Below are 13,917 nucleotides of genomic sequence, written 5' to 3'. Positions count from 1 at the left end.
GCGTCGTAGAATTTCTCACAGTACGTTGATGTGTACAACCAGAAGTTACTTAGTATTTTCGACATGCAGTAAGGATCATAGAGGAGTTGGTAGAAAGGTAATCCATGGAAGAGCCAATGAAGATGCGGAACGCCTATCATGCAGGTACACTACATGGTTGATGGTACTACAGAACGAAAGTACGATTCCATCATCACAGAAAGAAGCAGGGTTGAAGAAGAGGGACAAGCCTCGGAGCTTGTGACTTGTTCAAGATAGGCAAAACAGGTAAAGAAGACGACAGAGTGCATTTGGTATACGAGCAACAAGAACAACGAGACACCCAACGGTATATTGCTCTGGCAAAAGGCAATAGAAGGTGCATTTGGTCGAAATTTCCTAAAACGCCATCATCATGCGACGGGTAGGCACGTGACCTTGCAACGGCAACACCGCACCTCTGCGCCGGGACAGCCACACCGCTGCACAATCCATCCCACTGTATACCGGCGCTTCCTGTAGGATTCCCTCGGTGCCAAAAATACCATCCCTCCCTCGATATCCCCATTTCAGCCATGGCGAGCAGCAACAGCAAAAAAACAAGCCGCAAGCAACGAGTAGTCAACCCATGCCGAGCGCGTCACGGGGCTAAATCCAACGGTCGGGATCGCGCCAGCACCCTAGCCCTGCCAGCCAGTCGTGGGGTCCAAAAAGAGTTGTCTTGTCTCTCCCCTGTCCACCACAAGAGAGAGCTGGCTCAGCGGGCAACGCACAGACAAACCCAGTTTCCAGCCCCCCCCCATCCCCGCCCGCACAACAACCTTTTTTCCCCACCCCTTGCTCCATCGCACGCGACGCCGCGAAATTTACCCAGATAGGCTTGATGCTGCGAGATTGAAAATCCATCTAGCGCCGATAAGGTATAACGCGCTACCTATGCGCCGGTGGAGCCCTGGGTTTTCCCTTCTTTCCTCCCACCCTACCCCCCCTGTCGTCTGTCTTGGCTGCTAGGGTCGGGCTGAGTAAAAGCGGCACTGCGGCATATGCGCGACATGGGTGTGTGTGTGCTGAGAGAAGGGGACAGCACTGTGATGCAGGGGTAAGCGGGCAATATGTGGGGAATTTTATTCCATTGGTGATGAACCCAACACGATGTGCGTTTTTTGGTGGTTTGCTGCTTGTTCTCTCGTCGACATCCTTTTCGGCATGTTCCGTTTTATTACTCCTGCTCGTGACGTTTGGCTCTTGGCAACGCGTGCGTCGAGGTGTTTTTTCTTGTTTTCGCTGATTTGCGCTTAATCTGGCTCATGTTTCTTTACTGCGAGTAGACCACTGTGTATTTTGGTCCGCTTTCGGATGCTTGCTTCCTCGCGAGTTTAAATGATTCATTGGTCTGGAACGCAAGATTTTGCTTTCCCATGGGGCTAAATGGCATGATTGTTTTCGGCTCGCGTCCGGCTTTTCCCTGTTTTTCCCTGTGTAAAATATGGACTTGGACATGGGCGGGGCTGCAAGTCCCCAGACTCTTGTACACATTGAGAAAATAATACGGCGTAGACGAGCTGTCCTCGGAACATCGGAGTATCGGAGGTCGGGGCGCTGGGTGTGGATTGCTCCCATGTCGGGACGGCTGAATTAGCCTCGACGACGTCAGCGCCTACATTGTGACCGCCATACGCATTGTTTGGGACTGCGCAAAGCTGCTGTCTTGCTATCCGACTTGCGACTCATGCTCGTCGTCACCATCGCTTACCCTAGCTTTGTCTGCTTCATCAAAGGGACAAACCATATGTTTGACGAGTGCAAGTGCACATGGTATGTATGATTAGTCGGATACCCTGCATATAATTCTGCTCGGTTACACCAAAATATACACGTCTCACACACAAGGGCAGATGAAATTACATACCGCTGGCCCCCCTTCCTCATTCATACAATTCACCCGCAACGTCCTGCTACGCCCGTACGCCAAATCACCGCCAAGACCTCTTGTTTTCGGCCCGTCAAACGGTTCGCACCTAACGACCTTGCGGGCTGCAAAGCGGTCTATGTATAGTTTTCATCCTTCCAGATTCAGTAATTTTCCGGACCACTTGTTCAGCTCGTCCCTTGCGCCCTTTGGCACGTTTACATGCAGGCCTTACTCACACGGGGCGGAAAGACAAGTAAAGCGGGAGTACCTCGCTAAGCGGCGCAACGAAGAAAAAAAAAGCCAAAAAGGAAATTACCACAAACTGGTAGCTTAGCCTCAAAATAATCCCGCAGACTTGGGAGCTGAAGGGAAACGCACCCAACGAAAAGGTTTAATCGCAAACGCATGAACAAAGCATACAAGTAGATGCTGGCTTCCCAAGCAACCAAAGCAAGCAAAACCAGATCCTTGCCCTAAACCAGTAAACCACACCAACGCTATCCCCACAGCGGTAATAACAAGCGACTCTGTAATAGCGATCGGATTCTCGTTCCTCCTCCCCAAGCCAGGGGAACGGGTAGGGGTCGCGCCCGACGTGTTACCCCCCTCCCTCCAAGTCGGACCGACCCCCAACAACAGAAAATCCCCTTTGCCTTTCGGATAATGCACAGAGAGGACGACTAAGGTCAAGCCCCTCAACCCATGTTTACTTCCTTTGCCGTCGCCCCGAAAAAGGTACGAACAACACAAAAACATGCTTACCACTTTGACCCCCCCCCCCCCCCCAGCGAACACGCGATCAGGATTGCATGAATCATGTTAATAAAAAAGCCTTTCCCGTACTTGGAAACTTTGGGGCGTTCGGTATCCCATTCCCACTAAGCATTAGCAAAAGCCAACACAAAGTGGATGTGCACTCACGTCAATCCACCTAACCTACCTAACCCCTTCCTTCCTTCCCATATCTTCCCCCCCTTCGCTTTGTAAGCCAAGCCTATTTTTTTTCAGAGAAAGACAGATAGGCATCCTGTACCATGTTTTCCATGCCCGCCCCCGAAAATAAACTTTCTTGCTAAACAAGGCTCAGGGGTATATATGTGTGTGCGTGCCGGGAACGCTGGTACGCGGCGACGCGGTGCGGTGCGGCGGGCTTTTGTTGGACTGAGCGCAAGCAGCATCGTCGTCACAAAAGGACTGGTGACCGGTGGAGTGGATCACCCAAGCTTTTTTTTTCGTTTGTCGGGTACGTTACCTTGAAGGTTTTTTTTCAAAAGGGCAAGAAAGAGAGTAAGTAAGTATGCATGGGTCCCTTTTTGTGTGTGTGTGTGTGTGTGGCTGCGCCAAACGGGCGTCAGTCGGTGCGGACGGGCAAACACAGATACACACACACACACACATGTCCAAAAAGGGCGTAGATTTTGTATACTGTTCTGTTGCTCCTGCTGTGTGCATAGTTCAGTCATTTTGTTTTAGTTCGTTTGGTTAATTTTTTGGTTGTCGATCGCGGTTCGGGCAGAGCGAGATCAGCAGACGGACGCCCTTGGGGGAGGTGGGGACGCGCCAAAGCTGGAAAGAAACGGGGTTAACGGCATAAGTGGGTGTTGCTTAGTTATGTCATTGAACGGAGTTTGGGGGTTTAACGGAGATTTCAAAAGGCCCATGCGAGGAAGGGGGTCAACCGTGTGCCATGGGGTGATATGTGATGTGGGGGCTTGTGAGAGGAGACTTTTGCATGATGAAAAAGAGCATTATTAATGTGCTATGAGATGGAACGCAGATTAGGTTGATGATGATGCTGACCCGATGGCCCAGCAGCGACGAAAGGCTATCTCTTCGTGCCTTGCATGATCCAAGTGCTGACGTTCGGCTGAATATCTCAGCTCGATGCTGATACCACTCACCGCTTTCTTCTTTCTACCACTTCCCACTTTCGTCTTTGAATCTCGAGTTGCCTAGAACTGAATTTCCCATAGCTGAAATCTAGCCTTGGTCCGTACGAGCTGCGGAAATGGTAGTTTTCCAAAACTGAAGGCCCTCTAGTTGCTCACGTTCATGCTCTGCCTCTCATATTCGGGTCGTACGACTGTAAAGATGCTGCCAGTCGGTCTCTCTATACGTGGCTCATCGTCCTGTACCAGCTCAGAGGTTTCAATAGCTCTAAGATGCGCCTCCAAAGACAGACATGCCGCATCTTGTGATTTCTTGCACTCTGTCCTGGCTCAAGTAGATGGTGGTCCGAAACTAGGCCATCCCCCATCAGGTATGTCGTCACTATGGACAAATCGCCAGAACCCATATACGAGACCTAGGAAGATAAAGACGACTAGCAGTTGTCCCAGCCATTCAGGTAATGCGCGATCTGTGGGTTCCATGTCACTGCTGGCTATGGACGACTCTTCAAGGAAGTGGCTAAAGGTGCCATAGTCTGGCGGCGCACCACTCGTCGCAATGGCATCGTCGTAGGAGGGCGGTGGCTCGTCGTGATGTGGAGATTCGTCAAGTAATAGGTGTATTGGCGGTTCGTGAGGCTCCTCGTCGTCATGGCGGTCGGATGCATCTACTCCAGGTGGGGTAGATGGTGGATCGTATGAGGCCTGCCATGGTTAGCCCCGCATTCTATGTGTGGCTGTCTTCCAGAACGTACCGGCGCTGCGTCGTGCATGATACATCAGCCACAGAGGTTAGCTGGCCGTCTGTCCAGGCGTCATGGCGGTGGTGATGGTGATGGTGATGGTGATGGAGTGGCGGAGGTCGCGTGTGGCGCGCGTCATAACGGCGTCGCATGTGAAAGCCCGTGTCGCACTTCGCGGGTAGACGGTCCGAGCTTTGGCGAAGCGCTGCGTGTCGGGTTGCGACAATGGCAAGACGTGGACAGATACTTTGACTTCACCGCGTAGGCAGCCATTGACTGTATTCCACCCAGCTCTACCATCTGGTACAGCATGTCCTGTAATCTACCATCCACCTACAGAAAACACACCAACCACCGCACAAAATATGGCCGCTGATTCTGCTACTAACCTACACGTCTACTCACCTACAGGCTCCGGCCGCTCCAGTCCTGCCCCCCGGGCTTCGCGCAATGCCGTTGAAGAGCGTAGGTTTCTGTTCCTACCAACCTGCTTCGCTGTGCATGACTGACCTGGCCTGTGTAGCTTTGTATAAAAAAGACAAGGGATTTCGACGATATGCCGCTGGTGTTGAGCGCGCCCTCGCCCTTTGGGACACGGCCCAGCAGGAATGGGCCGACTATATTTCTTTCCTCGCCAGGCTGCTCAAGGTCAATACTGCCGTACCACCGCGAATATGAACCACAACGCTTATTATATGTCCCGTCCAGGCCCTGCAAGCGCACCCTTCAGAGATACCCGTTATCCCCCATAGCGATACAGTCGCACTGCGATTAGCGCAGTGTTTGAATCCAACATTGCCCTCGGGCGTCCACCAGAAAGCCCTCGAAGTCTATGACTATATTTTCTCTACTATTAGTGTATGCCCATTCCGCACTCCTGCAGGTCAGGTTGGCAGATGCTGACCCATGCCCAGAAAGACGCCCTCGCCCGTGATCTGAGCCTTTATTTTCCCGGCCTTGCTCCTGTACTATCCTTTGCCTCGCTTTCGGTCCGCCCGCTCTATCTATCTCTCTTCGAAACACACATCTTGAAGCTCGACGGAGCTGCTCTTCGACCAGCCTTGAAGGCCATCATACTCTCGCTGCTTCCCGGTCTAGAGGATGAGACCAGCGAGGACTTTGAGCGCATGGTGTCAGCGACTGAGAAGCTGCGCAATGCTTTCCAAGAAACCTCAAACGAAGCAACTGAATCGAGAACAACTAGTGGCTCGTCGCATTTCTGGCAGTGTTTCTTCCTCGCTACCATCACAAATGCATCCAGACGACAAGGCGCGCTTGCATTTCTCACACGTCACTTGCCCAAGTTCGGGAGTCCTGGTCGTCGAAACTCTCCACAAGATACCTCAATGCCTCCCGAAACCCTATCGGTCGAAGCAGAGGCAGCCACATCCCCGGAACCAGGTCTACTAATCCGTTGCTTCGAATCTGGCCTTTCGGACCCTCAAATACTTATACAGCGCGGATTCCTTGATTTACTCGTCACTCACCTGCCTCTTGATTCCCCTGTACTTCAAGAACGTGTTGGCAAAGGAGACTTGGAGCGACTTGTCGCAGCAGCGGCTGGTGTGGTATCACGAAGGGACATGAGTTTGAATCGCCGACTCTGGGCGTGGTTCCTCGGGCCCGAGCCTACGGCATCAGAGGCCAACGAAGGTGTCACTTCTCCAATGTCAGAGAGTCACAACGGGCCTGGAGATACTTCTGCCCACCAAGCTGCTTTCTTCTCGCGATATGGTCTTGAGGCACTCACGAATAGTGTGCTCAAAATGATTAATCGACGCAGCGAAACACCCGCCGAGCGAGCACGTCCTTTTAGAGTTTGTCTATCTCTCATGGATCGTTGGGAGGTAGGTGGGTTGATCGTACCCGAGATTTTCCTCCCAGCTTTGCAGAGTGTCCACTCCTATAGCGAGGATGCCTCGAGAGATCAAGTTGACGAAGTAGTGAGAAGCGCCAGTGCATTCTTTGATGGCGTCGACAGCGGCTTGATTTGGGGTAAACTTATCCACCTCATCACGTCCTCATTGCAGACAGGTCTGGCCTCTCATAGTGAAGCATTACGGAAGATGAAGCTGGCAAAGTTTATTCTTGCACGTTTCAATCTCAAAGAGGAGGATATGTTATTATATCACATGCCTCTGATGATTCTATCGACACTTACACGCTTGAACAAGTCGTCCGACACAGCGAGCATTACATCGATGGAGATAGAAGTGAGGAGTTTGGCTCTAGAAATTGTAGACTCGCTTGTTCAGGTCGTACCAGAGCGCTCATTCCAGAGCGGTAAAGCAACGGACGAACAACTATCTGAAGCCCTCAAGATGACCCCCGCAAACGTGTCTCAGAAACTCCAAGAGTTCTATGAAGAATCTCAAGGGAGCCTTGACGCGGCAGACCCACCCTTTGATCCAAGGCAACTTGGCCAGATTGTTCTTCGTGAGGCTTCACGAATGTTCATTGGGGCTTTGCAATCAAAGAGCTCTCAAACCTCGGCCGAGACTCCTTCCAGAATTCTTGCGAGTCTGATATTTAAGACCCAGTGCATGAGAGCGATTGAAGAGACCAATCTCCCAGCCGTATTTGCAGAGATTCTTCAAAAACCAGCTGATTCCGAGGTCGTCCTGCCATTCTCGCTATTGAGCGCCATAACCAGTGTCCTCCTGGCTCTTCAGACTGCACTTCCATCGGGTACCTGCATTCCCTCCGATCAACTGTCTGAGCTCGCCTACCCTCTAATTGAATATTTTTGGCAATACCTTTCGCCAACATTACCCAAGTATCATGTCGAGACAGCACGATGCTTACTGCTGCTGCACTCGATGGCTCCAGCAAGTCGAATGGTTGAGAGCGCCATCTCATCCATAGTTGTAAAGCAGATATCCCAGACTCCCGCAATTGAGGGATCCTCGAATTGCGGTCGACGATTCGCCACACTCTGGGCACATGTTATGCACGAGCTGAGCCTACAGTCAGAGAAGCGCCTAAGCACCACGCGACGACCAAGTGGCAACGCTCTTCCCGTCTCACTTCCCGCCAACGACTTCCAGGCCGTATTGACAAGGCCACTTCTTCTACTCCTAGATACAATTGCAGACGAAGGTTCTGAAACGTCTACCTTTATGCAAAGTTGGCTGCATGAACTGCCGAGTCTGAACCGAATTATCGAAGTCCTCGCGGTTCACATTCAGTCGATGAACTGCTTGGCGGGTTTGGGCAACCTGGCGCCTGAACAGGCCAATCCAAGACGTTCACAGCTTTCGAAAAGAGATGACACCAAGGAGTGCTTGTACTATCTCAAGCACATCTCCAATGTTGTGAAAAACCCATCACGTCTCACATGGGCTACACTTGCTGAAATGACTGTCGCTTGGTCAGAAGATTCTACATTGCGAGTGACAATCCAGGAATGGCTTGTACGTACTTGCTTGAAGACGCTGGCGCTTCAAGCTGGCGCTTCGGAAAAGGATGCGGAGCCACACATCCACGAATTACACAGACTATCCGTCTCGATCATATCGCAAATCTACCGCAGTCCGTTTGCTACTCCACTTCGAGATCTGGAGCTTGAAATACCACTTATGAACAGACTGAGATCAGCAAACCCATCTTTGCAAAGTCTGATACTAGGTGCAGAGCTTGCTGCATTGAGACTCCGTCTTACTCGTCCGCAAGAGCAGCCGCCTGAAAGCAAAACACTCAGTCCTCCGGCAACAAATCGATCACGTCTCTCCTTGACACTGAACAGAGAGTCTGAAGACAATGAGCCGGCACCTGTCCCACCACCACCACAGCTTATTGAATGCTTAAAATTTGGCTTCTCATCACCGACTAGTCGTTTGGTTCTTGAAGATTGGATGCATTTCCTTGTCGAGGTGCTGCCGATGTTCGCTGATACCATCTTCCAGAATCTTCTTCCCCTTGTCGAATGTCTTTGCCAGCAGATCAATGTCACATTCGAGCATCTCAAAACTACCTTCTCAACGAAGGAGGCACCCCACATGATATCACCGGAATCGACATTGATATCGCTGATGAATGGTCTGGAGCAAATCTTAGCCAAGGCACACGAACGTCTGACGACGCAAGAAACAAAAGTATCAGCCAACAAGACTCCTGAGCAGCCTCAAGGCTTCTTTAGCAATGTGGTGTCTGGGGTGTTCTCTTCCGAGACGAATCCAACGCGCACTCCCACAGCCAACAGTAGATTGACAGTGCTACTTTGCTTTCAAGACACTGTTCGTATCTGCTTTTCTATTTGGTCGTGGGGAGGCTATGGCCAAAGAAAAGAAGCACAGGATCCTACGTCGGCATCTTCGTTCGCGTACACATCACTACGTATGCGCAACCGAGCTCGCCGCACGCTGGAGCATCTCTTTGGAGCCGAAGCGTTGGAATGCCTTGAGACGTTGGCGGTGCTGTGGGCCCATGCAGGACTCGACGATATTCAAGGTCCCGCAATTATGGGGTTGCTAAATGTCCTGAATGGTTCCAAGCCCAAGCACACCATCCCAGCGATTTTCAATGCTGTCTATAGTCGAACTGATCCCGGTGCCTTGGATCCTAGCAGACTATCTACGCTGACGTCTGACCTTACCGACACTGAATTGGTTGCTTTCCTCGTCGAGTACACGGATTCTCTAGAAGATGACGCCATGGATGAAATATGGCAGGACTGTATGCTGTTCCTCAAAGATGTTCTCGCAAATCCTCTGCCACATCGGCAAATCCTACCAACTCTCCTGGAGTTTACTGCTGTCATAGGGCAGAAGGTTGACAACACCAACTTTGGAGAGCAGCGCAGAATGAGGAGGGAGCTCGCTGTAAGTATGCCAGTTTCGCTCCATCAACCTATCTGACCGATTATATAGGATGTTTTTGCAAGGATTCTCACTGCGATCTTCACTACGCGTTCGATGGGTTATCTGCAAGATTCGAGTCAAAGCACGGTTGAGAAGGCAGCTGCCACGACGAACGGAGGCCGTGCACAGAAACGAGCAACCGACGTTGTCTCTATCCTCGGCACTGTTGTACCCAAACTCCCAATTATCCTTGTTGAGAACGATCGGGTGACAAAGGTCGTGTCGGACATATCCACGTCTGTCATTGGTCCAACGTTCCGCGCCAAAGCTTTTCCTGAGAATGTGTCGAGAAACATGCTCGACCTGCTCCAGGGCCTTGTCAAGATTTCACAAAACAACAAACTGCTCAAGAAGGACATTTTTGATGCTTTCAATGACGCAAAGTTCTTCAATACGCCGCTTTCATTGCTGAAAGATGCATGGGTGCCTATTTTGGCACAGTGGACGCAGTCGGACAAGGAGCGTGTGCCAGAATTGCTGTCACGACTGTCTGCACCTACAACTGCAGGGATCATGTTTGGTGTTGGGGCTACGTCAGCCAGGCAAGAGGCCGACCGAAAGACGCAGCTCACTCTACGACGGATTGCATTGCTCATGTTGAGCAGCGCTGAAGACGCTTTTACCCCCAACCTACCTCAAATTCTTGAAAAGATTGTGGAATTGCTTACGGCAACGCCGGCGTCGTCGCCTTCATCGACGACTCGGGCCGAGGTCATTGTGCTGCTGCGTGCCATTATCCTAAAGACCTCACCAGTACACCTGGCGCCATTGTGGCCGGTGGTAAACGGCGAATTGACATCGGGCCTGTCAGCAATTCTGCCGGATGCAGGCAACAAAGAGCACTACAACAATGCAGGCATCATCCAAAGCTGCAAGCTGTTGGATGAGCTTGTTGTGTTGGATCCAGACGATTTCCAGCTGATGGAATGGCTCTTCATTACCGACACGATTGATGCAGTATACAAGCCCGTCGAGCGGCCGGCGCTTATGTCGCTCACTGATGAAATCAACGAAGTGTTAAGCATGTCTTCATCAGCGCCTGGGGCGCCTATGAGTGGGCAGCATGGGCCCGAAGGGGACGAGGGTAAGAGAGTGTTGCTTCTAGATCCGCTGATCGAGGCTCTGGAGAAGGAGGAAGGCGCAGCCGTTTTGGAGATGACTAGGGGAGAGCTAGTCAACCGATTGGTCCGGCCGTTCCTGGGAAATGTTGCAATGAACGCTTTTGAAGCGAGGTACGGAGGGGGAAAAGCGGACTGGCAGGGTGTCTGGGAGAGCGTGGTTGCAGACGCAGGGTTTTGAGGTGTTGGTGATTGATTGGACGGGTTGGTAGTAGGTGCACATGTCAGATCAAACTAAAGTGCTGCACAGTACAGGAGGTCAGCATGTGTTGCTGCCAAGCCGGAGTATAGTCCACGGTGAATTGTGGTGCTTGCCAGTCGGAGGGTCGGGAGTTGATGCGGAATTGAAGGGACAGGAGCTAGACAGATGGTGGGACACGGTGGAGGGGGAAAAAGCAAATGCTAAGGTTCTGGCAAAGAAGACGGTCGCGATGGTAGCAGTCTATGTATGAATGTTGGGGTAGGAGCAGGCCAAGCATTTGGAGTAACCAGGCTTCATTTGGCTATCCGACCGTCCGGTGAGCGGCTAGTGGTGCAGCCTGCTGTCGTTCTTCAGGTGGTGTTTAGTGACGATGCTAGGCTGCTCACGAGCCAGCTTGGTGCGCATCCGCTAGTAGCAAACTCGGGCTGCACGTGGTGTTCATGTCTAGACTGTCGACAAGTGTCTTCGCACCACAGGGAAGCATTTGCAATGTGGCATGTGTATGGTTGTCTCCTCATGGCTATGCTCGCCCAACCAGCCTTTGCTGTGTCCGATGGCACCAAAAAGCACGTTGAACCAAGATGCTCAGGCCTCGCCGAACTGCCATGGACCCTTGAAATCTCACTTCTCCGCGCGGACGAGTCGGTACGCTCGGTGGCTTCGGTACCAAGCGGACCCCGGTTCCATCAGCAGTTCAGCTCAGATGGGCAGAGGCCTTCACCCATGGATCGCCAGTTGGAGAGGCCAATGGGCATGGAGAGAATGCGAGAGCGGGTCGAGTACGCAATGCGCACTACTGTCGTTTCGTACATGGACAAGTGGACGGCGATTCGCCCTCCTCCGTGCGCACCGTTCCGCTGCTCGTGCCGCCACACTCGCCTGCGGTTCCTGGGGTCTGGATTGACGCATGGGTGACCGGAGAAGTCAAATATCAACTGGCGAGCCCGGGAGCGTGGGAAAAAGTCCCTTCTCACCAAGTTGAGGCTGGGTGGGATACGTCAGTGTCGGGTGCACGACAGACTGTGCGCTGGGCGCTGCGGTCCTGTGTCGACAAGTGTACCGGATCCGGCCAGAGTCTTGGTGACGGCGAGGCTCTGTCCAGCTCCCTACTACTGCTGCGCACTGGCAGGCAGAAATAACAAAATAAAAAGTTGGTATATAACACGGCGCCCACCGCGGCTGCCACCGAGTGCTCGAGCAGAAGAAAAAACGCCATGTCGAGCGGGAGAAACAGTCATCAACACCGTCGTCTTCCACGTCACTGGCACACGCATCCAGAGTGTCCATCGGCAAACCTGATTTTGCAGCACAAGAAAACACCACAACACATGAATCCATATTCTGAAACACACACCGCAAGGGCTCGAGGCCCAATGGGGAGATTGGCTGGGGGCAGGCCTCGAGGCTGGACACAGGACCACCACGTCACGAGCCCCATGTCACCGCCAGCAGCATCTGACCCAACCACGCTCGCCTTCGCCTCATCATTCCCCCCACAGCCTCGCCAACAAACGACATGTGCTGTCCCGACTCTCCCCGTGCCACAGCAGCCCAGGGCCATGACCGCTACTCTTGGAGTAGGTCCGGTGTGGCCGCCACCGCCGCTGCTAGCGCCGACACCGCAACTTGCGAACACTGGCGGTCTACCCAGCACCAGCAGAGGCAGCACCCCACGACCACCGCCCCGTGAACACTGCCTGCAAGATGACCTGTACTGCACTTTCACACGCGATGCCTACCTGTGTAGTGCGACCGCCGCGGCTAGAGAGGTTGCTGGAACCCTGACGCGGAACCAAGGTTATCACTGTGCTGGCCCTGCTTCTGCCCTTGTTGCTGTTCCTACAGCCACTACGGCCACCGCTATTGCTGTGCCAAAAGAGACGGTGAACAAGCCTCACCGACGCCCACAACACCCATTAAAAAGACCTCTGCACGCACTGCCGCCCCAAAATCACCCACCTGCAAAGAGACCCAAGCCTTGTACACACACTCCTGCCACCAACAAATCATCCGGCCTGCACTTTGTCGACTCGTCTCTCTTCGCTACACTCAACGCCGCCATGATGGAAATCGCCAGCCGCCAGCTGCCCACACACCAACCCATGTCGACTTCGTCGCCAAAAATCTCCTTCAAGGACACCACCTGGACCTTTCCCAAGAAGCTCAAGAAGAAGCGCCCGCGACCCAGCGACATCTTCAACATCAACTTTGGCTTTGGCTTTTCCTCTCGCCGCCGCCAATCATCAGACTACTCGCCTCAAGTCAGCCCTCGCACTAGCATCTCATCCGCATCCGGCTCCCCTAGGACAGAAATGACCGAATGCTTCAAGAGGCAGCGGATCGACTCTTCCGGCTCCGACGCCGAGGTCACGCGATCAAAGAGCGCAAGGCTGGACATCATCACTCCCACCACCACCATCCGCAGCCAATGTGAAGAGCCACACCCCGGTCAGCTCGTCGACTTCACCCAGACTCCACCTTCGCTTCCTCCCTCGCCACCTCCGGCCCCCGTCCCCGCCATGCAGCTCCCTTCACCCAAGCAATCACCCAAGCTCCTCCCCAAGAGCAACCCAACCAAGGAATCCAGCCTGCGCCTCACCACCGACGCCTACCACGAGTACCTTGCCACCACCCAGCGCCGCAAGTCCTTTCCCGCCGGCGAATGGGCCGCCCGCCGCATCCGCGAGGAATTCCAAATCCTCAGCAAACTCGACGCTGCTCTCACCCGTGAAGAGGAAATTGAATCCATCGATCCTCTCGACACCACTACTACTGCTACTGCCAATGCCAACGACATCTCTCTCATCGCCCCATTCGACACCACCACCACCAACACCACCACCACTCAGCCTCCTCTCGACAACTCAAACTGCGAACTCCGTCGCACCACCAGCGACCCTTCCACTGAGCGCTTCCTCTTGCACATCCGCGCCAGCCTCGAGGCCCGCAGGAGCAAGAGCGGCAAAATCTGGCACTCCTACCCTGTTTTCGCAGATGAGGTCGAGAAGGGCTTCTTGGATGATGCTCCCTTGTAACAACACACTTTCTCTTTTCTCTTCTTTCTTCCTTTTCTTCTTCTTCTTTTTAACATGCAAACACTTTTTTTTGTCCCTACTAGCGTTTTGTTGATTTGCATCATGTATAACACTCTTCTTCTTTCTCTTACCCTTTTTCGTTTGTTACCAAGTATGGGATGATTTAGTCTCCCTTTTTTT

General features: G+C 52.7%; 3 protein-coding genes across 3 annotated transcripts; 2 read left to right on the top strand and 1 right to left on the bottom strand.

The window, feature by feature from the left end:
- Window positions 1-4,110: 4,110 nt before the first annotated feature.
- On the bottom strand, window positions 4,111-4,553 carry PSV08DRAFT_245001 (uncharacterized protein; the record flags this gene model as incomplete). The annotated part of the gene is made up of 2 exons (XM_014222091.2): window positions 4,111-4,485; window positions 4,536-4,553. The coding sequence occupies 2 exons, from the start codon at window positions 4,551-4,553 to the stop codon at window positions 4,111-4,113; spliced, it is 393 nt and encodes a 130-aa protein (XP_014077566.1).
- Window positions 4,554-4,888: 335 nt separating this feature from the next.
- Window positions 4,889-11,000, top strand: PSV08DRAFT_386492 (Dopey, N-terminal-domain-containing protein; the record flags this gene model as incomplete). The annotated part of the gene is made up of 5 exons (XM_014222090.2): window positions 4,889-4,988; window positions 5,047-5,171; window positions 5,232-5,381; window positions 5,438-9,343; window positions 9,392-11,000. 5 exons carry the CDS (start codon window positions 4,889-4,891, stop codon window positions 10,679-10,681), a joined length of 5,571 nt encoding a protein of 1,856 aa, XP_014077565.1. The 3' UTR covers window positions 10,682-11,000.
- Window positions 11,001-11,916: 916 nt separating this feature from the next.
- Window positions 11,917-13,738, top strand: PSV08DRAFT_386487 (uncharacterized protein; the record flags this gene model as incomplete). The annotated part of the gene is made up of 1 exon (XM_014222087.2): window positions 11,917-13,738. The coding sequence occupies one exon, from the start codon at window positions 11,917-11,919 to the stop codon at window positions 13,735-13,737; it is 1,821 nt and encodes a 606-aa protein (XP_014077562.2).
- Between the last annotated feature and the right edge of the window lie 179 nt (window positions 13,739-13,917).

This window comes from Bipolaris maydis (genome assembly GCF_028858645.1).
Source record: "Bipolaris maydis strain C4 unplaced genomic scaffold PSV08scaffold_3, whole genome shotgun sequence".
NCBI lineage: Eukaryota > Fungi > Ascomycota > Dothideomycetes > Pleosporales > Pleosporaceae > Bipolaris > Bipolaris maydis.
The sequence above is the reverse complement of the archived record's forward strand: the minus strand, read 5'-3'. Positions and strand labels throughout refer to the sequence as shown.